The 26,905-nt window shown below is 37.8% G+C and overlaps 1 protein-coding gene across 4 annotated transcripts; it reads left to right on the top strand.

Moving 5' to 3' along the window:
• Positions 1–6,436: 6,436 nt before the first annotated feature.
• LOC109997979 (uncharacterized) lies at positions 6,437–17,681 on the top strand. 4 transcript variants are annotated; one of them, XM_065947711.1, is made up of 6 exons: positions 6,437–6,525; positions 6,875–6,954; positions 14,388–15,015; positions 15,772–16,102; positions 16,194–16,369; positions 17,078–17,681. In XM_065947711.1, exons 3-6 carry the CDS (start codon positions 14,414–14,416, stop codon positions 17,340–17,342), a joined length of 1,374 nt encoding a protein of 457 aa, XP_065803783.1. In that variant the 5' UTR covers positions 6,437–6,525; positions 6,875–6,954; positions 14,388–14,413; the 3' UTR covers positions 17,343–17,681. The 4 variants fall into 4 exon arrangements, with proteins under 4 accessions (XP_065803783.1, XP_020508328.1, XP_029136777.1 ...); XM_020652672.3 differs by having other exon boundaries at positions 6,438–6,525; positions 6,875–6,950; XM_029280944.2 differs by lacking the exon at positions 6,437–6,525 and having other exon boundaries at positions 6,549–6,950.
• The last annotated feature ends 9,224 nt before the right edge of the window (positions 17,682–26,905 follow it).

Raw genomic sequence — 26,905 nt, 5'->3', positions numbered from 1 at the left:
TCTTTCCATAAAAAGCCGCAAGTAAATACTCATCCAGCCTAAAATAAACTGATTTGCTGATAAATGTATTTTTGCAGGTTAGACAGTGCACAGCGTTGCATGCAATATTCTCAGTTTGGGCCCCCCCCAGTTGAAAAAAAAATACCGGACACGCCCCTGGAGGACACACTAAGCAGACACACAAGAGGTCAAGCTCAACACAACACCCGCAAAGATAAAAGAACAAAAGAAACTGAAGAAGACAGAGAAAGTGGAGACGAGACTGATAATCCTGAAGGAAGAAGATCTGGATCCAAACAAACAAGTGGAAATATGACACTGAGAGAGAGAAGACTCAGGACGAAACCTCACACACACAACTCACATATTTCCTCAGACCTAACAGGCTTTTTTTAATGACATATTCAATAACAAAAGCCCTATTAGAATAGTCCATATTAGACTACATTACATTGCAAGTCTCTACTATTTTTGTCCTATTCTTATGTAAATTAAATCAGAAAATATTTGCAACACTTTTTAAAAAAGTGCGGCTTGATGTACCTCTTAAGGGAACAGATTTATTTAAGGCATGCAGTTGTGGACTGTTTTAGATTTTTCAGATGTACATTATAAAAAAAACTAAATTGGAGTATAATTGGAAGTGAAGATACACTTAGTGCGAAAGCAGAACATTTCTGCAAATTAACTCGGGCATCAAGGAGACAAATGTTGGCGAAACATCACACACAAGCTGTTTAAAAATAGAGAAGAGAAAGAAAAAAAAGAGTTAAGAAGGCTTTTTTTTTCACATGACAGGACTTTGTTTTAACTCCTGTATTTAATGAGACGTGCAGGTTTAAATTATTATGTCACATGAAATGTGGTAGCATTCACACCTCCTCAGGACTCATTGCTGTAATTATAGATCATGTTTGCTTTGTTCCTTTGACGTATAATCTCCTCAGACCTAACAGGCTTTTTTTAATGACATGTTTGCTTTGTTCCTTTGACGTATAATCTCCTCAGACCTAACAGGCTTTTTTTAATGACATATTCAATAACAAAAGCCCTATTAGAATAGTCCATATTAGACTACATTACATTGCAAGTCTCTACTATTTTTGTTGGCAAATGTTGGCGAAACATCACACACAAGCTGTTTAAAAATAGAGAAGAGAAAGAAAAAAAAGAGTTAAGAAGGCTTTTTTTTCACATGACAGGACTTTGTTTTAACTCCTGTATTTAATGAGACGTGCAGGTTTAAATTATTATGTCACATGAAATGTGGTAGCATTCACACCTCCTCAGGACTCATTGCTGTAATTATAGATCATGTTTGCTTTGTTCCTTTGACGTATAATCTCCTCAGACCTAACAGGTTTTTTTTAATGACATGTTTGCTTTGTTCCTTTGACGTATAATCTCCTCAGACCTAACAGGCTTTTTTTAATGACATATTCAATAACAAAAGCCCTATTAGAATAGTCCATATTAGACTACATTACATTGCAAGTCTCTACTATTTTTGTTGGCAAATGTTGGCGAAACATCACACACAAGCTGTTTAAAAATAGAGAAGAGAAAGAAAAAAAAGAGTTAAGAAGGCTTTTTTTTTCACATGACAGGACTTTGTTTTAACTCCTGTATTTAATGAGACGTGCAGGTTTAAATTATTATGTCACATGAAATGTGGTAGCATTCACACCTCCTCAGGACTCATTGCTGTAATTATAGATCATGTTTGCTTTGTTCCTTTGACGTATAATCTCCTCAGACCTAACAGGCTTTTTTTAATGACATATTCAATAACAAAAGCCCTATTAGAATAGTCCATATTAGACTACATTACATTGCAAGTCTCTACTATTTTTGTCCTATTCTTATGTAAATTAAATCAGAAAATATTTGCAACACTTTTTAAAAAAGTGCGGCTTGATGTACCTCTTAAGGGAACAGATTTATTTAAGGCATGCAGTTGTGGACTGTTTTAGATTTTTCAGATGTACATTATAAAAAAAACTAAATTGGAGTATAATTGGAAGTGAAGATACACTTAGTGCGAAAGCAGAACATTTCTGCAAATTAACTCGGGCATCAAGGAGACAAATGTTGGCGAAACATCACACACAAGCTGTTTAAAAATAGAGAAGAGAAAGAAAAAAAAGAGTTAAGAAGGCTTTTTTTTTCACATGACAGGACTTTGTTTTAACTCCTGTATTTAATGAGACGTGCAGGTTTAAATTATTATGTCACATGAAATGTGGTAGCATTCACACCTCCTCAGGACTCATTGCTGTAATTATAGATCATGTTTGCTTTGTTCCTTTGACGTATAATCTCTCACTGTGATTGGTAGTTCCGCCTCTGGTTGGGAATCTTCTACTGTTTTCTTTGGCTAGACAGACAAGGTAAAAGAATGTCATCCTCCAGATCCTTGTTATCCTCCTCTTACATGTATTAATGCGTGTAATGTATGTGTGGATGCAAGGTTCTCTTGGCAGTGTCACCATGGTGTCTGCAAATATCTGCTGTAAATGTGCCCACACTCATGCATGGCATCCCATGAATATGTGCTGCAATATGAGATGTTGTGTTGGAGAAGAAAACCAACAGAGGGGAAGAGACAAGGTTCTGTTTTGTCAACAACGATGTGTTCTAGTTTTCGCGGACCCTGGAGACGTGCAGGTCAACACACTGTGAGACAAATATAGTACACTGGAGGTGGACACAGTAGCAGCTTGAGAGAGAGATCTATAGAGGTAAAGAAGGACCTCTGACACAGCCTCAAGATGAGCAGGAAGACATTGTTTAACATAATGGATGAAACGCTGTTATTAGATAGATTAGTTAGATAAAATGACTGATGCTATCAACTTTATTCAAACAACTTTATTAATCCTTTTAGGGCAATTGGTTTTGAGCAGCTCGTACATAAAATACATAATGAAATGGCACACTTAAAAAAAATATATAAAGGAAGGATAAAGTATGTGATTAGATGTCTGTTTACATTTGTTGTGCTAAGCTCCGGGTCATTTTTACTTTTAAGTTACGGTAAGTATACAATAATCAAGCTAAGCTATTTGAATCAGCGTGCTGAAGAAGGGATTCAATACACAATGTGTTACCTCTGGAAAGCTTTGGTTTTTCAGTCTTTGTACTAAGTTCAGCTAAATTACTCTTGCTGTATTCTTCTTAGTTTACTCGTACATTGTTGAGGATAGCATCAATCATCTCATCAAATACTCTGACGAGATCTTATCATTGCCTTTTAGCATTTGTGTGCTAACCTTAGCTTAGCTGTCTCTCTGCTCTTGCCTTCTCTTTAGCGTTCAGGTAGTATTTTGATTTCTATCTTTCTATGTAACTCTTAGCGAGAGATTAAGAAGTATATTTCAGAGTTGAATATAATATTAGAAGGTGCTTTTAGCATGGCTGTGCTACAAAAGTACAGCTTGGCTTTTTCTGAGTTTATTCATTCCTCTTTGTGTGGAGGCATTGTTGAGTGTGCTGTGTCACCATGGAGACCGCAAACCTTTGCGTTTTGAACTCTTGGGCTCAGGGGAGATGAAACACAAACCTGTGCTGCCTCTCAGACCTTTATGTAATTTAACTTATATTGAACCCTGACATCTCAACAAGCCTCACTAGAACTTAATTTTGCTTGTTTATGTGACATTGAACCTGCTAATGAAACTGTGTTTGAAAGAGATTCACTCCAAATATTAACTTGCTCGATCTTCTGTGCTGATCAATGGCAAAGTTATAAGCAACCATGAAAGCATTCCTGTCCTACTATTGTGACCATGCGCTTTTTAGAATAATGTGTTGCAGATTTTAAAGCCTGCCTTAAAAGATGACAGTAACGGGGGGAAATGTAACACTCTTTCCCTGTATGTCAGGGCCACTTGATAGTGGGAACATATTAGCACATGTTTGTCACTAGGACTTTTTGTTCTGAGGTGTTTGGAACTGAGTTAATGTGACAAAGAAGTAAGACTTTCTTTTCTCTGTATTGTGGAGACGACAGTTCGACATATAGGCTAGTCCTTTTGAAAATGTCTTACAAATCTCACAGAGAGACATACGATTGTTACTCGTTCTTTATTACAGGATCTATCAGATTGCTTGTATAGTTATGACATGTTGCTGCTTCAGACCTCATCATAGACTTATTGAAACTGGCTTAAAGCTCACAATACATGTGATAAAGTCTGACCTGCAATCAATCAATCTTTATTTGTATAGTGCCAATTTATTACAAATGTTTGACAAGCCTTACCCTACCTTATTCTCTGTTATATAATCTACACAGACCCATCATAAGTCCATCATCAGCACACATGACAGGAGTACAATAGCAGCAGCAGAGGCTGCCGGATAATATTTGCTCTGCGGGGACATCTGCTGGTGAAAAACAAGTTTTACTCTCAAAAAAGTTTGACTCCCTACAAGATTAAAATCAAAATCATCCCACCTAAAGCTTTGAAGTTGTTGTGATGATTTACCTGAGTGAAGAACATTATGTTTCTTTCACTACTTCACTTTTAAGTACATACAAGACCAAAGTAGCCATAATCCTTTATTCACTGTCCATGGTTTCTGTTTGTTAAAGATGGTAGCTTTTTCTTTTTTCTCACCATGACGAGCATTTAAGGCACCAGATGTGATTCTGTGTAACTCATCTGGACTCAAACAAACTTTGACAAACATGTCTTAACAAACATGGAAAGATCAACACTTCATAAATGATCCTCAAAAAGTTGTTGGTAGATACATTATAGCCTAAGCAAACACTGTATTTTCTTATAATGGATCCAACAAAACAAAAGGGCATCAAGGAGGCATTAGAGTAGGAAAAAAATCACTTATTTTGCTTTGTTGTGGTTGTTCAGAAAATGCTGTGTAGTTTGCTGATAGCTTTTCATTGTTCATGTTTCTTAATCCTGGCAAAGGCATAGTGTTTTATTGATAAATGGAGACTTTGTCAATATTTTTATTTGGTGACCCTTTTAGGACACAAAACTATTGAAAACTGTCTCACTGCTCCATATAGGATTGAAAAGATCAACATATTTCTTGTCACCCATTGGGAATGAATGAATCCAGAAAAACAAATAATTTAACCAGATACATGTAGCTCGAGGGAAAGTTCAGTCAGGAAGACTTTATATTCTGCACGCGGGTTTTAAAGCTCCATTTTCACACTAAGCAAGCATCAGCTGTTCATATCACCTGGTAACATCTATCCAATAGCACTGCTCCACTCTTTATTTAAATATGACTTTCTCTTACTCAAGTTCATGCATGCCACTGTCACGTGCAAACCTCCACTTCCCCCATCACCAGCAAGCCTATACACTGTTTCATCACCTTCTTCATCCCATCAGCCTCAGATGACATCATCAGCCATCATCTGGTTTTTAATCCCCCCCAACAAATAAATGCAACTTTTTCAAAAGTTTATGTATGTAAACTACTTAATTTATCATGTGTCTCGTGAAGGTGCAGGTGAGACGTAAACCCCCTAATCCAACCGGAAATGATTCTAATGAGCTCATAATGTTGTTAATGGTGCATACCTTTGTCTGACATTCAGTATAAACAATTGATTAATGGGGTAATTTGCTCACTGCGGTCAAGCATGCCGCTCCTCGCTTTTACATGGTGAAGTGAGCTGCTCCTAAATTTGAAGTGCTCACGTATTCTGACCTTTATGGTAAATGCTCCGGACTGCAGAGCGAGCAGGAGTAACAGACAGAGAGAGCGATGACGCGAAGTGCTAAATGCCTAGGTCTTACCATAAAACTGACTATGAGATACACGTGTATGAAACGGGAGTAAACAGAATACTGTACAGGGAATAGCTTCGGAGGTCGGGGAAGTTAGTGTGAGAATAATTCTGCGAGTCTGCGGTAACTTCCGTTTTTCAAAATGAGGTGTTCACAATTTAAAAAAAAAAAACAGTTTTCTTGGACAAAACAATAATATAATATATATATTTTCTTAAGTACACAATGATTCTGATATGGTTGGACTTAGTACTTCTTAGACTACATGCACAGGTACTATGAAGTACTTTTACTGAGTACTTTTTGAGAAATCCACTGTGAAAGTCCCCTATAAATCACTATAATGAGACTTTTTTTCTGACTTTGATGTCTTGTAAAACATTTTCTTCCATAAGTACACCATGATTCTGATATGGTTGGACTAAGTACTTCTAAGACTACATGCACGGGTACTATGAAGTACTTTTACTAGTACTTTTCGGCATTCATCACTTTTGCCTGGAAAAGGAGATTAATAACGAGGCAAAATCGCTCTCTCTGTAGTCCATAGCATTTACCATAAAGATCAGAATACGTGAGCACTTCAAATTTAGGGGAGGCTCGCTTCACCATGTAAAAGCGAGGAGCGGCTGGCTTGACCAGTATTTGTTCTGATAGGCAGCAGATGTGCGGCAGCACGCAAAATACACACGTCACTGCTTTGGCATCGCCCCGCCCAACAGAGAGTCGGAGTCGCAGGTGTCATGATTTGGTATTATTTAGTTTTGCATTTTCAGTGTTTAGTGTTCATGTTCTAGTGGGTTTGGTTCAGTCTTGAGTTCTGTGTGTCTTCAGTGTTTCATGTATTTATTTTGTAGTTGTCCTCAGTGTTTCTTGTGTCCATTCCTTCCTCTGTGTGTTTCCCTCCATTGTGATTGCCCTCATTGTCTTCACCTGTGTTATTAGTCTCACCTGTCGGTGTCGGTTTGCCCGTGGCTCCTTGTTTTCTCCTGTTTGGATTTTTGGAAAGTGAGTTTTTGTTTTCCTCTATGTTTGATTAAATATTTTTTTTGTTGATTCTGCATCTGGGTCCTCCTCTTGGTTTTCCCGATCCGTGACAGAAGGACAGAGACTCATAACCATCCCCGCCTGCTTTGCCTAACTTCAACTGAGGAGAGGACTAACCACACTTCAGCTGTGAGTGAGTTCTTGTTCTGATTTTCCTACTTTTTCTTCTTCTACTACTCTTCTTCTACTTTTTCCTCTTCTTCTACATCTACTTTTTCTTCATCTTCTACTAATACTTCAGCGGTTTCTGCTGATTCTTCTTCAGTGAGCAGTGTTTTGCATTTCAGCGGTCAGCATTCCCCTGCATTTTCCGCAGGTAAATGCAAATTGTTTAGTTAATATTTCTCCTGAACTTTGTCTTTTGATGTATTTATGTACATGTGTGGGGATTCCCTCTGTATGACCGACAGACCCCTGATTTTATATCTTAATGAGTGGTCTTATTTCTAAATATGCACCTTGAAAACATCTTTTAAAAAGCACTTAGATACCCTATATCGTATGGATTATGTCTGAATCCTCTTCATGTATTAGCATGTATAAAGACATCTATATGTTTCTATGTATTGTACAAACACATTCATTAGATGTGTTGGTCTAATTTCTGTTAGACAGAATAGCCCCTGTTTTGTGTGTAAAAATAACCTTGTTTGATACTTTTCCTGTAGGCCTCCGTATTTAAGGCAGAGTCTGTGCGCATATTTGACCAATGTTAAAGTATGTAATAAGTAGGCCCCCAGGTAAACTGAATTAGCCGGGCGGGTATCCAAATATAAAAGGCAAAAGACAGTTGGACGCCCATACAGCCAAATAGGCTATACAATGTAACCACAAATAATCAACCCACACACCACAACAAACTACAAAGTGTGCAAGTAAAGGCCTGCCGGTCATACGATAACCAAGCAGACACGGCGGTCTATGCAGCCACAAACAAAAGGCCTTCATCTATGACAATTACAAATAATGATGAAACAGCATCTGTCAATTTCAATACAATCCAGCAAAAAGTGTAAACACATGTAATCCGTCGTATAGCCGTCTCTTTTTCATCATCACAACCCTTTCAGCCACCTTGTTTATCATTAAAAGCTATCAAAACTCATCTCTTTAAACAAGCTTTTAACGTATGATTGTGATGTATTTTCTGTTGTTTTACCTTTATTGATGTTATCTTTATGATTTGTGTGTAATGTTGCAATGTGTGTGAATCTGTCATGAGAGATTGTCATCAGGAATGAGGAATTTAAAACTGATTTGAGAAATCAGTTTGTAGCCCTCACTTTAACTGGGGTGCATCAAGATGTAAACAGACAGGGAGAGTCCGGCTTGTTACTTGAGGAGTCGGGCCGTGTATTACGCACACAGAGCTCAAACGGTATCAGATGCTGACTAGTTTCTGTGCGCTGATTCTACTCCGGTCCCCGACATCATTAATGTGCCTCTCGCACACACCTGCCGAACACACACTCCCCTCCTTCTCTCTCTCTCTCTCTTTGTCCTCACTCGCACTGAGCCATTCACAGACAGACATACTCTACTCGTATAACACAAGGCTCTGCGTAATCTATGCGTAAAAAATGTTCCATGCATCTTATCATCTTTCGAGATTTCGCTCTTCTCATGGATTTGGGCTTGCTCTTTCTGCGAATGAGTCTCCATGCTGTGTAGGTAGATGAGCCTCCTGAATTGCACCCAAAATGCTATCAAAACTTTCACTTATAATTGCCAATGCAGCCTCCATAATTCTGGTCCGGGAAAAGGCAGAAAAAGGGTGCGGAGAACACAACAAACCTCAAAAAAAAAAAAAAACCTACCCCAAATCACAGAGATGCTGATTCGCACGGGACTAATATTATCACATAACCTCTGTGTTTGGCGAAATATGGTAGGTCATTTGCGGTGGAATCTTTACTTTACAAATTACGGACATGGCAGATTCGCACGGGATTAAGATCACAGACGACCTCCGCATTTATTACAAATTACTAGAGGTCCCCAGGTAATACTAGTCCCGTGCGAATAGGGCTATTGTAATTATTATTTATTTTCTGTCTGTTTGTTTTTATGTTCACCTTTGTCTTCTGTTACATGTTCGGAATAAACAAATCAAAAAAATGTATTCCCTATAACGTAGCCCGTATCTGTTCCTAGTGGGACCAGTCAGACAAGTGAAATGGGGATACAAAAAAAACAAATGACTTGTCATTGTGTGGTATCAAATGACGCATCGCATTGGAGGGCGAGGCACAGAAACAGCCTGTAAAAATTTTCTTAGAGGAAATCAACGTTTTATCATTGTATTATTTATTCAATTTAAAATGTGTTAAAGCTATTATTGCACTACTCTTCGCTCTTACACTGATGCTTGAAGTGATTAACAAAAAAATCTTGCGAAAAGCATCACGACTCTGAAAGGCCTCGTTTATTTTACACTGATTAATTGCTGTCGTTCTGTTACGAATGCTCACTCTAAATAAGAGCAGACTGATTGATCTATTACTAATCATCAGCTGCCTTCAAAGAGTCTGTGCAAAAAGAGTTTTTTTTTTTTTTTTAAGTTGCGGTGATAGAACAGGTACCTGTTATTCGTTTGCAGTTCTCTAACACGTAATCAAAACACATAATTAGGCAGTGTGGCGTTTGTCGTCTTGGATAAAGTGATAAGTTGTCATAACTGTAAGTAAAGAGAGCACCAAGATTAGACGGCACAAAGGATAATACTCAGCTTAAGAAAATATCTGGTTTCTTTTGATAAAAATAATAAAAACAAAGTTACAAGTTTGTAGCCATTAAAAGTTGATCATTTTTGGAATTAAGAATTCATACACACCCACAAAGTTCATTTCCAACATAACTCAAAAAATAAAACTTTAGCAGCAGACTTTAGATGGTCGTATGGGATCATGGCATTCCAGTCCTACAGTATCGTGCAGAGTTGTTAGGATTTATTAAAAAAACAATACATGATGCACGTGAGAGCTATTACTGAATGATTTGATCAGTAGTTTACCCAGTTTAATATTTAGTCAAGAGAAGCACTCAGGCGTTTCTCTGCTGAGATTTAAGACATATCTGCAGGAAATGCTGTTTGACCCTGCAAAAGGAATATGAATGATTGGGTTCTGAGTCGGGGTGAAATGTCTCAGCTTTTCAAACTGATGAGAGATGGAACCAGTCTCCACAGGGTTATTAATAAATCTGTGCCTTACCACTCTTGTGGTCAGTAAAACAGGGAAAGTTAGTGTCCTATCAGGTCCAATGATCTCACTCAAGGATGCTTTGGAACCAAACTTCTGGGCTGGAGATTGTCATAGTGTCACATTTACAACTGAAGTCCAGGCATGGCGAAAGACAAACACAGCTGTTCAATATGCACTCTTGGAAATTCCCCCTGTTAAAAAATGGTAAACAACTGGCAGTAGGGTTGCCAGGAAGTTACTGTAAAATTAACGGTATATTGCTGTTGCTGACATTTACAGTTTTCTACCATTTTTGTAAAATCACAGCAAAAAGCTATGATTTTTAAACCTAAACTGTTTAATACTGTTCATTTGCAGATTTTTACTGTGAATTGTAAATACTACACCTAGCTATAGATTAATTTCCTTCTACCAAAATGGACACAATATATTTATTTTCTAAACCTAGTGATTTGATAAATGATTCCTTGCATGTCAGGTTTTAAAATAATAAATAAACAGTGCCTTTAAAATTGCAACTTAAAATGTTAAGACAAATAATAAAACCTCAAAGTGTCTTCTCAAACCACATCTGTCTTTATTTAAACTGTGACATAAACAAAGAAAATACACTTAAAGAACATGAAGGTTAAATAGGCAAAAATCTAGCACAAATATTTACATTTAGCAAAGGCCATTTCCAATGTATAAAAAGTGCATAAAAGAGTTTCGGTAGATACATTTTAAACAGAGAAGTGAAAAAAAAAATTATGTTATAGTTTCAAAACTGAATAAACAACCTGTCCTCTGAGGGAAACTGGGTCCCTGGACCTGCACCTCCCTCTGATTTCTCCTTCCAGACTGAAACTGCCACATAACAAGGATTCTGTAAAGGGAAAGAACAACATTAGAACAAAAGCAGCTCCAGCTGAACAGTGAACATTATCATATGTACAATCCTTTCTGAATATTCTCTATATAGAAAGAAGTAAAAGTATGAAGTAGAACTAGTACAAATAAAAATAAGTCTTGGTAGTACATGAATTCAGGATGTATGGCAGCAGCTTTATGTGTTAAAACAGTAAAAAACAAAAAACATGCTTCAGGTCCATTCTGACAGTCTCACTAAAGTTTCCTTTTATACATTTTCAAATACTGTATATTATACTATGGCCATATTGCCTAGTAGGCCCTAGTCATTTCTAATTCAATATTTAATCAATAGTCAGTGTCAGTTGAAGCTGAAACAAATATAAAGTGACTGTTGATGTTAGCTAACCTTACCATTACCACCAGGCAAGTAAGTCAAGTTCATTATAGCCCACTTAGTTAACCACATTACAAAAAAATGTTTCGTTTTTTGTCCCATTTAGCAACTGTTAAGATCTGTATTTCAAGCTGATGTTAGCTCGCAAAGAATTCACTCACTGCACGTGTGTCTGCCTTCAGTGTTTGTGTAATTTCCAAATCTAGCTAACCTTAATCTTACAAATGACTTCAAATTTAGTAAGTGATGGTTTTTGCCTGTTCTAACTAGCAAAGCAGTAAGGCACTCACCTCTTAATTGTCAGGATGGAGATGGATGACAATCTGGCAAAGCCAACTCCACTGTCCTTTCAACAATGTGGTCTCAATTTATTTTTCCCAAAATGCATTACGGTAAATTACTGTTTTGCTTCTTTCAAGCAATAATACAGTAAACTATTGTTATAAACCGTTATAATACAGTAATGTCCTGTATTTAAACATAACAGGATCATACTGTTGAAATTACCTTGTGAATTTACATCAATTTCTTAGAGTGATGGGCAACTATGAAAAAGGGTTTTGGATCCATTTGATCAATAACCAGAATTTCCTGTTCTTTCAATCGAACAAGCTACAAGTAACAGAACACCTTAACATCAGAGCTAAATTTACTGTGACTTGCAAATATAACTGCTTTTATCTAGGGATTTTCTTATTAAGAAGTTTGACTTTGAGATTGTTTTTTTTTTTTTTTTTTTTTTTTACAAATATGGAAATTCATTAACTTTGGGGCTGTGTTCTTTTAATTTGTAGTCATTACTTTCATGTTTTCAAGCTGAAGGCGTCCTCATCTAGCTTCTGTGTGTCTGCAGTAGTTCCTCTGTTCACATGTCCTGTGTAAAACACTTGTAGTGCCATATTTGGTCATTTCTGATTGATTTAATTGCGGTCGGTCCGCAGCACATGTATCAGTGAGTTGCACTATTATCTCAAAGCAATAAAGACCTGCCTTGAAGCAGTTATATGTGGGTTTACCCTCTTAGTTTACTTTGAAGTCTTAGCAGTAAAGTAAAATTGGAAGCTGGAAATCACAGGTGAGTGTAAGTGTCTTTGCCAAGCCTTATCTGGCCCGTGATGTCCAGGCGCCGGCCAAAGACCCCTAACTGACACATCTAGGGAAGGTTCCAACATCTGAAGATCAGGATAACATCTTTAAAATAAAAGCGGGCTGGATGGAACAGCAATCAATGTTTGTACTGTAAAACAATAATGGACTGTCTGTTTAGTCAAACCGGAGTTTGATCTGTTAGAAAATAAATGAATTAGCAACTTGACCCTGTTTTCGGAGGCAGTGTATTTACTTCACTGTCTACACTGTCTTGGCTTTCCAAATATTTCTGGATGATTAGAAATGCTACTGAGATTCTCGCACATTATAAAGTATATGTAGGATTAACATGTCCCTCACTCTCCTGCTACACCTGTCTCACCTGTTGTAGTGCTGGCCTGATGCCGATTTATAATCCGAGTAAAGTCTGAGCGTGTGTTAAACAAAACAAATGTGTCCTCAGCCTGTTAACAAATACCTGCATGCTGTAGTTTCCCTCCAACTTGAAAATCATTACTAATTCTGCCATAATACACTTTGTACCCTTTCATTATTTATTCAGCAAGGCACATTAGCATGTGTTTGGACTGCAGACACATTATAAGTTTCTCAATAAAGAACCAAAAATAAACCATCCACACTGTTATTTACAAGTGGTTTGACTGGATGTGTTTGTCCAGACATCGGAAAGCCTTTTGTATGTGTTGCTGTGACAACTAAATACGCGAAGTCCCTTTTGAAATCCAGTTCAAGCAGTCTGAGCTACTTTGCTGAGAGACAGCTGTCAAAAACAGATGTCAGCTTGTTTCAAGCCACCTCAAAATGAGGCTGGAATCCCATCTAGAAAGTACTTTGTGTGTTTTCCTTTCTGTCAAAACGACCTTCAAATCATACAAAATCCAATTTAAAACATGGACATCCCCAAAAACTTGGGTTTGAACTGACCAAGCCTCTGTAAATCTAAACAGTATTACCTTTAATGGATTGTGATCTTGGACTCAGACTTCCTATGTCTAAGGTCTTAGATGTTCACCAGCAGTCTCGTATTCAAACGCACAACGGCTGGACTAACAGCTTTTACTTGTTGCAGTAAGTATTAACTTGAAGTTAATAGATACATCTTTGTAATCAAATACATTTCCCAACAAAATATCTTCAAAAAAATCCCATTGATGGAATGAGACTGAAAGGTACTTCTAATAATATTAGTCCTTTGTGTATGTTAAAAAGAGCTGGACGATACAGAAGAACAAGAGGGAGTGCTGTTAATTTGGATATCAGCACGGCTGTGATTGTCTTCATGCTGATATACAAACAAACAGCAAAACCCTGTGTGTCATAAAACTTTCAACCAGTGGTTTTCAACTGGAGGGTTGGGACCCAAAAGTGGGTCGCAGAAGTGTCAGCAGTGGGTTTTAAACGTGTTAGTTTTGTTTCTAACCTCTGTCAGATGTTTTTACCGTCTGAGGTACAAAAAAATCTGATGGTAGCCACAAACTGCACAATTTTTCATCAAATGAATTTGATTAGCTAAAGAGTAGCCGAAATCTTGGTCACGATTTTTCAAGCAGTAGTTGGTAGTGGGTGATCAGGCTGAAGTTGGAATGGGGCAAAGGGGTCTTCTTTGAAAAGCATTGGAAGAATGTGCCATGTTCTGCAATCTTTTCTTCTATTTTCCAATTTTTTTTCTCCATTTTAAAATTTTTCTAATCAAAGGCAAAATTGTTATTATTTCTCGATCAGTCTGGAACCTCAGTTAAATCATGCAAAATTCCTCACCTTTTATTTGTTCATTTATTCGTAGCTTTTCAATCAGATCTCTTCCATACATGAAATATAATTGATAATTTCTACATATTATATAAAAATGAGATGTTTCTTTAAATATATAAGACAAAAGAAAAATCTGAGGTCCCAGTCCCCCCATTTTAAAATGGCTTGACACCTCTGTGTGCAGAAACAAAACAGACCATCTAAATCTAGTGAAATGTATCATGTCTCTAACTGTTGTTTGTATTTCTGCCTCAGGTTGGGAATCTACCCTCTTTGGCCAGATGAACAAAGCAATAGAACTCAGAGGGAAACTGTTCTTCCTGTTCGTTTCTACCATCATTTTCATTCTCTATGTCACTGGGACATCTCCTGTGGAGTACATTTCCCCCCCAAGGCTGCAGGAGCCTCCGAAAGTATGCCCTGTGAGGACTGCCGAGGACACCATCACCCCCCTGAACAACACTGACCACTTCCTGGTGTCAGCCTTCATGGACCAGAGAGTGAAAGGATTTGATTTACGCATTATTAGCATATTTAAAAAAAACTCCACCAAACCTCTTTACTGTCTTTTCTGCTGTGCAGGCCAGTTATCAAATACAATCCCAACAAACATTTTACAACATACAGAAAACTTTGGTTATCCCTTTGTCACTGCGGATATCATGTGTCAGATTCCTCAAAACTGCAACGCTACACATGTTACTCTTCAGACTAAGCCAGAAAGAGTGAAGGCATTGGACCAGCTTTGGCTTCCTATAAGAAACCAGAAGATCAAAGGGAATGAGGAGAAAAAGTTGCAGTTTAACTTCACAGTCTGTATCTCTAATATGTTTGGAGGAATCAACAATGTGCTTCAGTTTGTACAGTCGCTGGAGATGTACAGGTCAGCATCACACCACACATTACACAGCTCCAAATCAACCTTAAGGCATTTTCTCTAAATATTTCATGATTTAAAAGGTTCTGTAGAAAGTGCACTGAATTGCATCACATAATATCTGATTATCCCTCCGCTGCTGTTGTCATACTTTGAAAAGTTCAAGTTGAAACAAACACTTATCCATTCCAATACTTTTGAACGCAGTGATTTACCCTAAAGTACAGCCTTTGTCATTATGACATCAAAGTCGTCAGTTTTACCTCTTCTAATGCTTCATCTCGGAACTTCTTTAGCTGCGATCCAACATTGTTCTACTGTCTCCTTCTTTTGCCTTATCCTGATGTCAACGGTTTTGGCCAATTAACTTCCATTAACACGACCCTAATTTATGTAATGGGTTAGGGTGCCACTAGTCGCGAGAGTCGTTAATTAATGACATGGTGAGTCAAAGTTGTACAAAAATCAGTTTTAACTAGTTTGTTCCAATGTTACACATTGTTACCGATTTTCACTGTCTCCCCCTGTTGCGCCTGTTACATCTGAAAATAGATCATGGGTGGAACAGAAAACCCCAACCATTCTGCATCCATGCATAAAAACATTGCAGACAGGGGCGTGAATATCCTGCTTTGAAATGTCAATATGTAAGCTGCAAGAGATGTAAAAAAAGCTGCTAGCTACTAGCACAATATGACTAACTGTGTTATTTCTTTTAATTGGTTAAACAAATGATTGAACCTTTGATTTACCTATCTGCAGGTTGCTAGGTGTTGACCGGGTGGTGATCTACAACACCAGCTGTGGCCCAGAACTGGACCTCCTGTTGAAGAGCTACAACAGGACAGGCTTCCTGGAGATAGTTCCTTGGCCGATCGACTTGTTTCTGAGTCCATCTTGGGGCTGGCTCTACTCTTTGAGCGGGGGGGACGTGCATTACTTTGGTCAACTGGCTACACTTAACGAGTGTGTTTACAGATCCATGGACCGGTCGCGTTACGTCCTGTTGAACGATATTGATGAGATTATAATGCCATACCAACACAACAACCTGACGTCTCTGATGAACACACTCCAACAGCAGCATCCAAAGGTAGGCCACTTTTGCTAGAACAGAATCAAAACAATCATATTTGACATGTATTAATATTTGTATTTTTCCCATGTTGTGTCACATTCTACAGACAGGTGTGTTCCTCATTGAGAACCATATCTTCCCCAAGACTGTTTTTGAGCCAAGCAAGAGGTTTCATCTACCTAAGTGGGACAAAGTGCCGGGGGTCAATATTCTGGAGCACATCTACAGGGAGGACCCCGACAGAACAAAATATCACCCGCACAAGTTAATAGTTCAGCCAAGGTAGGATGAGGATTTTTGGACTGATAAGTTGCTCACTTAGTCAGAAGAGCCAGTGTTTTGGTACTATGTATTGTGTATTTTGCCAAGTCTTTTTGGAATTTTTTTTTTTTTTCAGTCATTGTAAAAAGTTTTTTCCTAATCCATCCTAATCCCACCAACAACAAAAAAAACACCCTCTCAAACCTGAGCATTTTTTGACAACAACCTCCCAAAACTCCAGAAAAACGGCAAAGAATTTCAATGTAGACTAAATTCTTAATTGTTCAGCTTTTGGAGCAGAAAGAGACATCAAATTAGAAATATGTGAAATCTTAAACCTAAATAATTGCCTGTACATTAAAGTGCAATAACATTTTTTTAGAATTATCAATGAAAAACAACAAAAACAATGTTGCATCAAGTCTTAAAGGTATGTGCACGTCAGCGTCAGATCTGATCTTAAAGGTGGACAGGCAAACGTTGCATCCAATCTAAATGGGTTAAATGTTGTAAAGATTGATGGGGGATATACCTTACAGCAAATCAGAGTCCTAATAGACATGAAGTTATTCAGAATTGGATAATAACATTGGAAGGACAGTCTGCTCTAAGTCAAACAGAAGCTCAATTCAGAGTGCAGCCGGACTTCAAACTGAAATCCAAAACATTCCTCCAAGCCAAGACGAGGTTCACTGATACACTGTTCTTTTGTGTCTCTGTGATTAACAGGTTGGTGGAGCACGTTTCTGTGCATGATGTGCTCAAGGCTTTTGGAACCACATACAAAGTTCCCCCAGACGTTTGTCGGATCATTCACGTCCGTGGTTCTCTGAGGGGAAAATTGGATGCCAAGGAGCTCAATAAGGATACACGCCTGTGGGACTTTAACGAAAAACTAATTCCCAATGTTGACAAAGCACTGGAGAGAGCAGGGCTGCTGAGATCAGAACCTGTACTTCAAGGTCTAGAAACACCAACTGATCATCTGTTCTAATGAAACTCAGTTTAGTCTTGAAACCTTTCTGTGTTCTAATCTTTCTATTTTTTACAAAAGCAACTCCAATATTTTTGCCTGTTTTACCATGTTTCTGGTGGTGGAACTTTTTAGAGACATACTGAGACTTTTAGGTTGGGTAGAATCCAAGATCTGAACCAGTTTGCTTGACTTCTTCAATTGCTGCAACTCTCACTGTGATTAGTAGATCCGCTTCTGGTTGGGAATCTATTGTTTTGTTTGACTAGACAGACAAGGTAAAAGAATGTCATCCTCCAGATCTTTGTTATCCTCCTCTTACATGTATTAATGTGTGTAATGTATGTGTGGATGCAGGGTTCTCTTGGCAGTGTCACCATGGTGTCTGCAAATATCTGCTGTAAATGTGCCCACACTCATGCATGGCATCCCATGAATATGTGCTGCAATATGAGATGTTGTGTTGTAGAAGAAAACCAACAGAGGGGAAGAGACAAGGTTCTGTTTTGTTAATAACGATGTGTTCTAGTTTTCACGGACCCTGGAGACGTGCAGGTCAACACACTGTGAGACAAATATAGTACACTGGAGGTGGACACAGTAGCAGCTTGAGAGAGAGATCTATAGAGGTAAAGAAGGACCTCTGACACAGCCTCAAGATGAGCAGGAAGACATTGTTTAACATAATGGATGAGACATTGTTATTAGTTAGATAAAATGACTGATGCTATCAATTTGATTCAAACAACTTTATTAATCCTTTTAGGGGCAATTGGTTTTGAGCAGCTCGTACATAAAATACATAATGAAATGGCACACAAAATATATGAAGGATAAAGTATGTGATTAGATGTTTAAATTTGTTGTGCTAAGCTCCGGGTTATTTTTACTTTTAAGTTACGGTAAGTATACAATAATCAAGCTAAGCTATTTGAATCAGCGTGCTGAAGAAGGGATTCAATACACATGTGTTACCTCTGGAAAGCTTTGGTTTTTCAGTCTTTGTACTAAGTTCAGCTAAATTACTCTTGCTGTATTCTTCTTAGTTTACTCGTACATTGTTGAGGATAGCATCAATCATCTCATCAAATACTCTGACGAGATCTTATCAATGCCTTTTAGCATTTGTGTACTAACTTTAGCTTAGCTGTCTCTGCTCTTGCCTTCTCTTTAGCATTCAGGTAGTATTTTGATTTCTATCTGCAAGTTTAACGTGAGCTTTATTTAGTGTGAGCACAGAACAACATCACTTGATAAGCAGAGGAGAAACAGAGAACAGCTCCACCATAGGTAAAATTACTGTACTACAACACTCCCACTTTACAATGGTATTTAGAACCTTTAAATAATAATACAGAGCCATGCTCTCCTTCACAAAATGACAAGAAAATAAATCTTTAAACAACATCAAAAAAGGCTTCACCCCTTTTTTTTTTTTAACTTTTTGTTTACATTGATTTTACTGGAACTCTTTTTCACATGTTTTCAGACTTGCTTTGATCAGGCAGCGTTTGGCGTTCACCTGTCAAGCACAAACAACCACTCTTACACAGGAAAAAAGTCTGATCGCTCCTCTTAGTTTTTCAAACCTTTGTTTAGTCAAAGGCTTGGTCAAGATGTCCGCTTTCATGTCATGTGTTGGACAATACTGCAGTTCTATTTGTCCATTCTCCACACATTCACGGATGTAGTGGTAGCGAATGTCAATGTGTTTAGTTCTGGAGTGATCCACGGAATTCTTCACGATTGCGATGGCTCCTTGGTTGTCTTCCAGGATCACTGTGGTAAACGTCTGGTCAAAGCTCCAGAATCTGACCGCTCATACTTAAGAGCAAGGTTCACTGTCCACTTCAAGTATCTAAATATCCTCTTCACAGCAGTCAGATGTGCAGCATCGGGATTTGCGTTGAACTTTGACACAGCACTCACAGCTTGAGCTATGTGTGGTCGTGTGGTCGTGTGGATAGTTTTGTTGGTGTACTGGCTTGACTTACACCATCACTTTTCTTCAGTTTGATGTTGGCATCAGCAGGAGTTGCTACAGGATTTGCTTTATCCATTTCATATTTATGAAGTATGGCTTCAATGTAATGCTTTTGATGAAGAAAGACACAGTTCTTCTCTTTGTCTACCACAGAGATGCCCAGGATATAGGACAGCTCACCCATGTCTTTCATCTTGTAGTGCTCCTTGAGAGCCGCTTTCAGCTCGTTCATGCTCTCAGTGGACTCTGTTATCCGAATGATATCATCCACGTAAACTGCTAGTATCTCAAGCTCTAGTCTTGATCTCACAAACACACAGGGGTCTGATGTGCTCTGTTTGAATCCAAGTTCCATCATGAACTCTGTGAAGGTCTTTCTCCAACAACAAGGAGACTGCTTCAGTCCATAGATTGATTTTTGGTGTTCCTGCCCTGGTTTGATGTATCCCTCTAGTTGCTCCATGTAGATTTCTTCTTCCAGGTGTCCATTGAGGAATGCAGTTCCGACGTCCATCTGGTGCACATGTAGATTGTTTTGAATAGCAAAGGACAGTAATGTACGAACAGAGCTGAATCGTACCACTGGTGAAAATGTCTCATCATAGTCAGCACCATACAACTGTGAGTAGTCCTTGGTGACGAGTCTCCACTTGTATCTCTCTACTCGTCCATCACTATGATGCTTGACTTTGAACACCCATCTTGATCCTACTGCTTTTCTTTCTTTTGGTAAATCCACTAAGTCCCACGTCCCATTTTCCAGTAGCGACTCATATTCCAAATCAGCCGCCTCCTGCCATTCCTTTGCATTTGGACTAATCATTGCTTCTTTCATTGTGAGTGGCTCTGTCACAAGACACATACTGGCATGATGATCATCAATAACTGTATCAGCAAACTCATCAGATCCATATCTCCTTGGAGCCTTTCTGATTATGTCGCTTGTTCTGACAGTGTCATCAGCAGTGACCTCACCTTGTGTTTCACTCTGATCTGTTTGCATGGTTATCTCGTTCTCTGAACAGGGGACTTCTGCTTCCTGATTCCAGTCAAAGTTTGATTCGTTGAAAATGACATCACGACGGATTAGAATCCTCCTTTTCTCTTCATCATAAAGACGAAAGCCCTTGGTATTGTTTGCATATCCCACAAAATGAAGCTTCACAGCCTTTTTGTCCAGTTTTCGTCTCTTTTCATCTGAGATCTGTGCATAAGCAACACAACCAAACACCCTCATGTGACTGATGTCAGGTTTTTTTCCCACACCATCTCTCGTAGGGTGTCTCTTGCTTCAGAACAGCTGTGGGCAGCCTGTTCGGTGTAAGCTGCGGTGGCTACATCTTCGGCAACTTGGCATGTGACAGCATGTTTCTAGCTGATATAGTCCGTCAGCTCTTTGTGTTCCCATTCCTTGAAGAGTTTTTTTTTTTCCACGTATGTAGCAGTGAGACTTCCTGAACTGAAGATGCTCCCCCGACAAACCGGCACTACCAAGCCTGTTTGTCGTGAACGCCCGGTCCATTGTCAACAAGACCGACGAGCTGAGACTGAGGATTTATTCGCACAAGATTAACAGCTGTGCTTTTTTCATCACCGAAACCTGGCTGAATCCTAAAAGTTGAGAGACCCCTACCCGAGGTAGAACAAAGCACAACCATATTTGTTCATAACTTAAACATGTCTAGTTTATGAAACGGATAGTTGTATAAAAATATTTTATTGCAAAATAACTTCTTTTTTTAGATGTTTTATGCATCTTACCAAAAAACGAAAATGGGTCAAATTAGGGCTTCTCCAAAAGTGACAGCTCTAGCCTTATCACATGTATCTCTGGGAATCTGAATCAGAATTTCACCAAATCTGGACAGGATGTTCACAGATAGTTATTAGTTACAATTATGCAAAGTTTTTATCAATACCATTTTCAATTTTTGAATTTTTCACATTTGAATACATATGTAGTTTAGGCAGAAATTGAAACGAAAATTCAGAAGGTATGTATATCAAAGTCTGTCATTTTATAAGTAAGGACACCAAACATTCAAATATGTCATTTTTATCTTCTTTAGACTGTTATCTCTACATAAAAGCAAGTTATTTTACTTTTCACTTGACCCTATGCTGTCACCAGCCCCTAACAGGAAACTAGTGCAGCCAGGATTTCAGGGCGACTTGGTACAATGGGGCCCTATGGATGTGTATGTGGGAGGAGGTGGCCACAAACAATTGATTAAGACTTAACAAGACACGATATAATGGTATTCTGTAAAATATATATATATATATATATATATATATATAATTAAACATTTTATAGTTATTCCTAATACATTTTGTCTCATATTTTCTATCTTACATGATTGATATGATGACACTCAGAGTCAACCCACTGCTTTCAACAATATTGTCACCTATGACATTGTTTCCATTTCATTCTAAAAAATTAAAGCATTGTCTTGACATCAGTTGTCAAATAAAAAACTAAAAAACAGTATATATATATATATATATATATATAACCTTGAGTTCTTAGAAATTAAATATACTTCATATAGTCTATTTGTATATTGGCTATACAGCGTGTTGTAGTTTTTTTTCATGTATTTCAGTCATATAAAGATGGTGTGTAGTCACCATATCTCCTGCTTTTAAGAAGAACCCTAGTTACTCCAGAGGATACACTGGATGAAGGGATAGTTTTTATAATACCGTAAGTATGATAAAGTGTTAAAAAAAAGCTACAATAGCTATTTTTGTTGAATGATTTATCAGGCAACCAATGGAGCTGGGATACAAAACAATTCTGATGATGGTGTAAATGTGTGTGAGGTACATTAGGATAACAATCGTGCAAACATGTTTATAAAAAACTTCTTTATACACTTATTTTACCTCATTATATATAATGACATTTGATTTTAAATGCTAATTACAAAGGATGATTTCCACTTTTAAACAAAATGACTGTGAACCTGAGAGCTTAACACCGTACAACTGAAAACCTTTGTGCTCACAAGCATCCCCTGGGGACAAAGTTTGACCTCTTGCCTCACAGGAGCTTTAAGAAAACAATTACTGCAGAAAATATCCATCAACAAAGTCAACCAACCAAACATCACACACAAATCAAGACACCACAACTAAATCAAGACATCACAACCACATCAAGACATCACAACCAAGTCAAAACACCACAACCAAGTCAATACATCACAACCAAATCAAGACATCACAGCTAAATCAAGACACCATAACCAAATCAAGACACAATAACTAAATCAAGACACCACAATCAAATCAAAACATCACAACCAAATCAAGACACCAAAACTAAATCAAGACACCACAACCAAATCAAAACACCACAACCAAATCAAGACATCACAACTAAATCAAGATATCTCAACTAGATCAAGACACCACAACTAGATCAAGACACCACAACCAAGTCAATACATCACAACCAAATCAAGACACCACAACCAAGTCAATACATCACAGCTAAATCAAGACACCACAACCAAATCAAAACATCACAGCTAAATCAAGACACCATAACCAAATCAAGACACAATAACTAAATCAAGACACCACAACCAAATCAAAACATCACAACCAAATCAAGACACCAAAACTAAATCAAGACACCACAACCTAATCAAAACACCACAACCAAATCAAGACACCACAACTAAATCAAGACACCACAACTAAATCAAGATATCTCAACTAGATCAAGACATCTCAACTAGATCAAGACACCACAACTAGATCAAGACACCACAACCAAGTCAATACATCACAACCAAGTCAATACATCACAACCAAATCAAGACATCACAACCAAATCAAGACATCACAACCAAATCAAGACGTCACAGCTAAATCAAGACACCATAACCAAATCAAGACACAATAACTAAATCAAGACACCACAACTAAATCAAGATATCTCAACTAGATCAAGACATCTCAACTAGATCAAGACACCACAACTAGATCAAGACACCACAACCAAGTCAATACATCACAACCAAGTCAATACATCACAACCAAATCAAGACATCACAACCAAATCAAGACATCACAGCTAAATCAAGACACCATAACCAAATCAAGACACAATAACTAAATCAAGACACCACAACCAAATCAAAACATCACAACCAAATCAAAACACCAAAACTAAATCAAGACACCACAACCAAATCAAAACACCACAACCAAATCAAGACATCACAACTAAATGAAAACACCACAACCAAATCAAGACATCACAACTAAATCAAGACATCTCAACTAGATCAAGACATCTCAACTAGATCAAGACACCACAACTAGATCAAGACACCACAACCAAATCAAGACACCACAACCAACAAAATCATTTGTACACCCACTGGCTTTAGTCTGATGAGCATTTAGCGTCTTATCAACATTGCCCTGCCTCCAAAGATAATAGCTCCCTTCAGATTCTCCATTCATATAATCTATTCTAAGACAAATGACAACATATAACCAAACACACAACTTTCTTGTTTAAAAATATATTTAGCTATGTTCTATTGTCTGTGGCTGGATTGCCTGTAGATGGTAATGCCTTTTCCTTGCATTTTGATGTATTGGCTGCATGTGGTTATTGTGTCAGTATTGTCTACTTTTTGTTGCCTTGCCTTTATTTTGCTGTATTTGATTGTGTTGAATGCATTTCTACAATTCTACAACTTATTTAGCAGACACTTTTATCCAAAGCAACATACATCAGAGAGTAATTTAAAAAAAGCGAGGATCTAGAGAGGAGGAAAACGATGTCAGTAAGTGCAAATGAACAGCTTTAAGTCAGATGCTGCTTACAGGCAGTGCACAGAGGCAAAGCACAACATTGACAGCTTTTCTTGGGAGTTCAATCAGTATAGAAACCATCCTAAAATCATGTTTATCAAACAAAAACTATCATCATCAATAATAATTAGGTTATGTTGTCTTGATTTGGTTGTGTTGTCTTTGGTTGTCTTGATTTGGTTGTGGTGTTTTGATTTGGTTGTGGTGTCTTGATTTGGTTATGTTATCTTGTTTGGTTGGTTGACCTTTTTTGATGGTTATTTTCTGCAGCAGTTGTTTTCTTAAAGCTCCTGGGAGGATTGTTTTGGTTGGTTATGTAGCTCACTTAAACTTGTACTGATATCTTGAAATGGTTTACAAAAGCAAACAAGACCTTAAGATGGAATATATTTTCTTCTGTGAAGTTATTCTTATTCATTACTGCTTTCAGCGGGTTGGTGTCATTTTACAGCCAAGATTCAGAGTTACGGATATATTTGACAGTTCAAATAAAGTAAACACAACTTACACAAGCACAGGACAAGATCAGCGAAGAGATAAGAGGTCAAACTTTGTCCCCAGGGGATGCTTACTGTAACACAACTAGTTGTACGGTGTTAAGCTCTCAGGTTCATATCCATATTGTCTGAAGTGGAAATCATCCTTTGTAATTAGCATTTAAAATCAAATGTCATTATATATAATGAGGTAAAATAAGTGTATAAAGAAGTTTCTCAAACATGTTTGCACGATTGTTATCCTAATTTACCTTACACATATTTACGCCATCATAAGAATTGTTTTGTATCCCAGATCCATTGGTTGCCTGATGAATCATTCAACAAAAATAGCTATTGTAGCTTTTTTTTAACACTATCATACTTAGGATATTATAAAAACTATCCCTTCATCCAGTGTATCCTCTGGAGTAACTAAGGTTCTTCTTAAAAGCAGGAGATATGGTGACTACACACCATCTTTATATGACTGAAATACATTTAAAAAAAACTACAACAGGCTGTATAGCAGATATACAAATACACTATATGAAGTATATTTAATTTCTAAGAACTCAAGGTTAGATATATATATCAATACTGTTTATTAGTTCATTAATATTTCACAACTGATGTCAAGACAATTCTTTAATTTTTTAGAATGAAATAGAAATAATGTCATAGGTGACAATATTGTTGAAAGCAACGGGTGTCATCATATCAATCATATGTAAGATAGAAAATATGAGACAAAATGTATTAGGAATAACTATAAAATGTTCAATTTTATTTATATATATATATTACAGAATACAATTATATTGTGTCTTGTTAAGTCTTAATCAATTGTTTGTGGCCACCTCCTCCCACATACACATCCATAGGGCCCCATTGTACCAGGTCGCCCTGAAATCCTGGCTGCACTAGTTTCCTGTTAGGGGCTGGTGACAGCATAGGGTCAAGTGAAAAGTAAAATAACTTGCTTTTATGTTGAGATAACAGTCTAAAGAAGATAAAAATGACATATTTGAATGTTTGGTGTCCTTACTTAAAAAATGACAGACTTTGATATACATACCTTCTGAATTTTTGTTTCAATTTTCAATTTCTGCCTAAACTAACATGTGTTGAAGTGTGAAAAATTCAAAAATTGAAAATGGTATTGATAAAAACTTTGCATAATTGTAACTAATAACTATCTGTGAACATCCTATCCAGATTTGGTGAAATTCTGATTCAGATTCCCAGAGATACATGTGATAAGGCTAGAGCTGTCACTTTTGGAGAAGCCCTAATTTGACTTATTTTTGTTTTTGGTAAGATGCATAAAACATCTAAAAAAAAAAAAAAGTTATTTTGCAGTAAAATATTTTTATACAACTATCCGTTTCATAACCTAAACATGTTCAAGTTATGAAAAAAATATGGTTGTGCTTTGTTCTACCTCAGGTAGGGGTATCTCAAAAACTAAAGCCTTTTTGGGGGGTTTGTTCCTCTACTAATAGAGATAGCAGGTCGGACCGTTCGGATCGAACAGCTGATTCCGGAAAAGACAAAGGCGGTGGAGTGTGTATTTATGTGAGTAACACCTGGTGCACATCCACAGACACTGTTGAGCAATTTTGTTCCCCGGACTTGGAGTTCATAACACTGAAATGCAGGCCGTTCTGTCTGCCCAGGGAGTTTACTGTTGTTTTTCTCACTGCTGTTTACATCCCACCACAAGCTAATACAAAGCTAGCGCTGTTTAAGCTGCATGATGCCACACATGAACTTCAAAATGACCATCCAGATGGCGTGTTTATGACAGCAGGGGACTTCAGAGAAGCCTCAAGACTGTGCTTCCCAAATTCCATCAGTTTATTGACTTCCCAACCAGAGGAACTAACATTTTAGACCATGTATATTGCAACGTAGCAAGGGGTTACAAAGCCTCGCCTTCCCCCCATCTTGGCCGGTCTGACCACATCAGCCTGCTTGTGACCCCTGCATACAGACCTCCCATTGCAAGGATTAAGCCCAGGGCCCATTAAGCCCTGGGCTTCCACTTCCACACAGAACAACCACACAGACCTGAACACCTATGCCTCATCTGTGCTGCACTACATCACCTTCTGCATGGACAATGTAACCACAGAGATGAACATACGCACACTCCCCAACCACAAACCGTGGATGAATGCAGCTGTGGTTAACCTGTTAAAGGCTCGGGATGCTGCTTTCCGCACAGGGGATCATGTGGCCTACAGAACAGCCAGGTCCAAACTGAGGAGCGGCATCAG

Source organism: Labrus bergylta, chromosome 18, assembly GCF_963930695.1.
Source record: "Labrus bergylta chromosome 18, fLabBer1.1, whole genome shotgun sequence".
Taxonomy (NCBI): Eukaryota; Metazoa; Chordata; class Actinopteri; order Labriformes; family Labridae; genus Labrus; species Labrus bergylta.
The sequence above is the reverse complement of the archived record's forward strand: the minus strand, read 5'-3'. Positions and strand labels throughout refer to the sequence as shown.

What these genes read in the sequence shown, in the direction of transcription:
- LOC109997979 (XM_065947711.1), top strand. Translation starts at nt 14,414, where the DNA reads ATGAACAAAGCAATAGAACTCAGAGGGAAACTGTTCTTCCTGTTCGTT. An exon ending in TCCAACAGCAGCATCCAAAG is followed by an intron (nt 16,103 to 16,193) that starts GTAGGCCACTTT and finishes CACATTCTACAG; the next exon opens with ACAGGTGTGTTCCTCATTGA. An exon ending in AAGTTAATAGTTCAGCCAAG is followed by an intron (nt 16,370 to 17,077) that starts GTAGGATGAGGA and finishes TGTGATTAACAG; the next exon opens with GTTGGTGGAGCACGTTTCTG.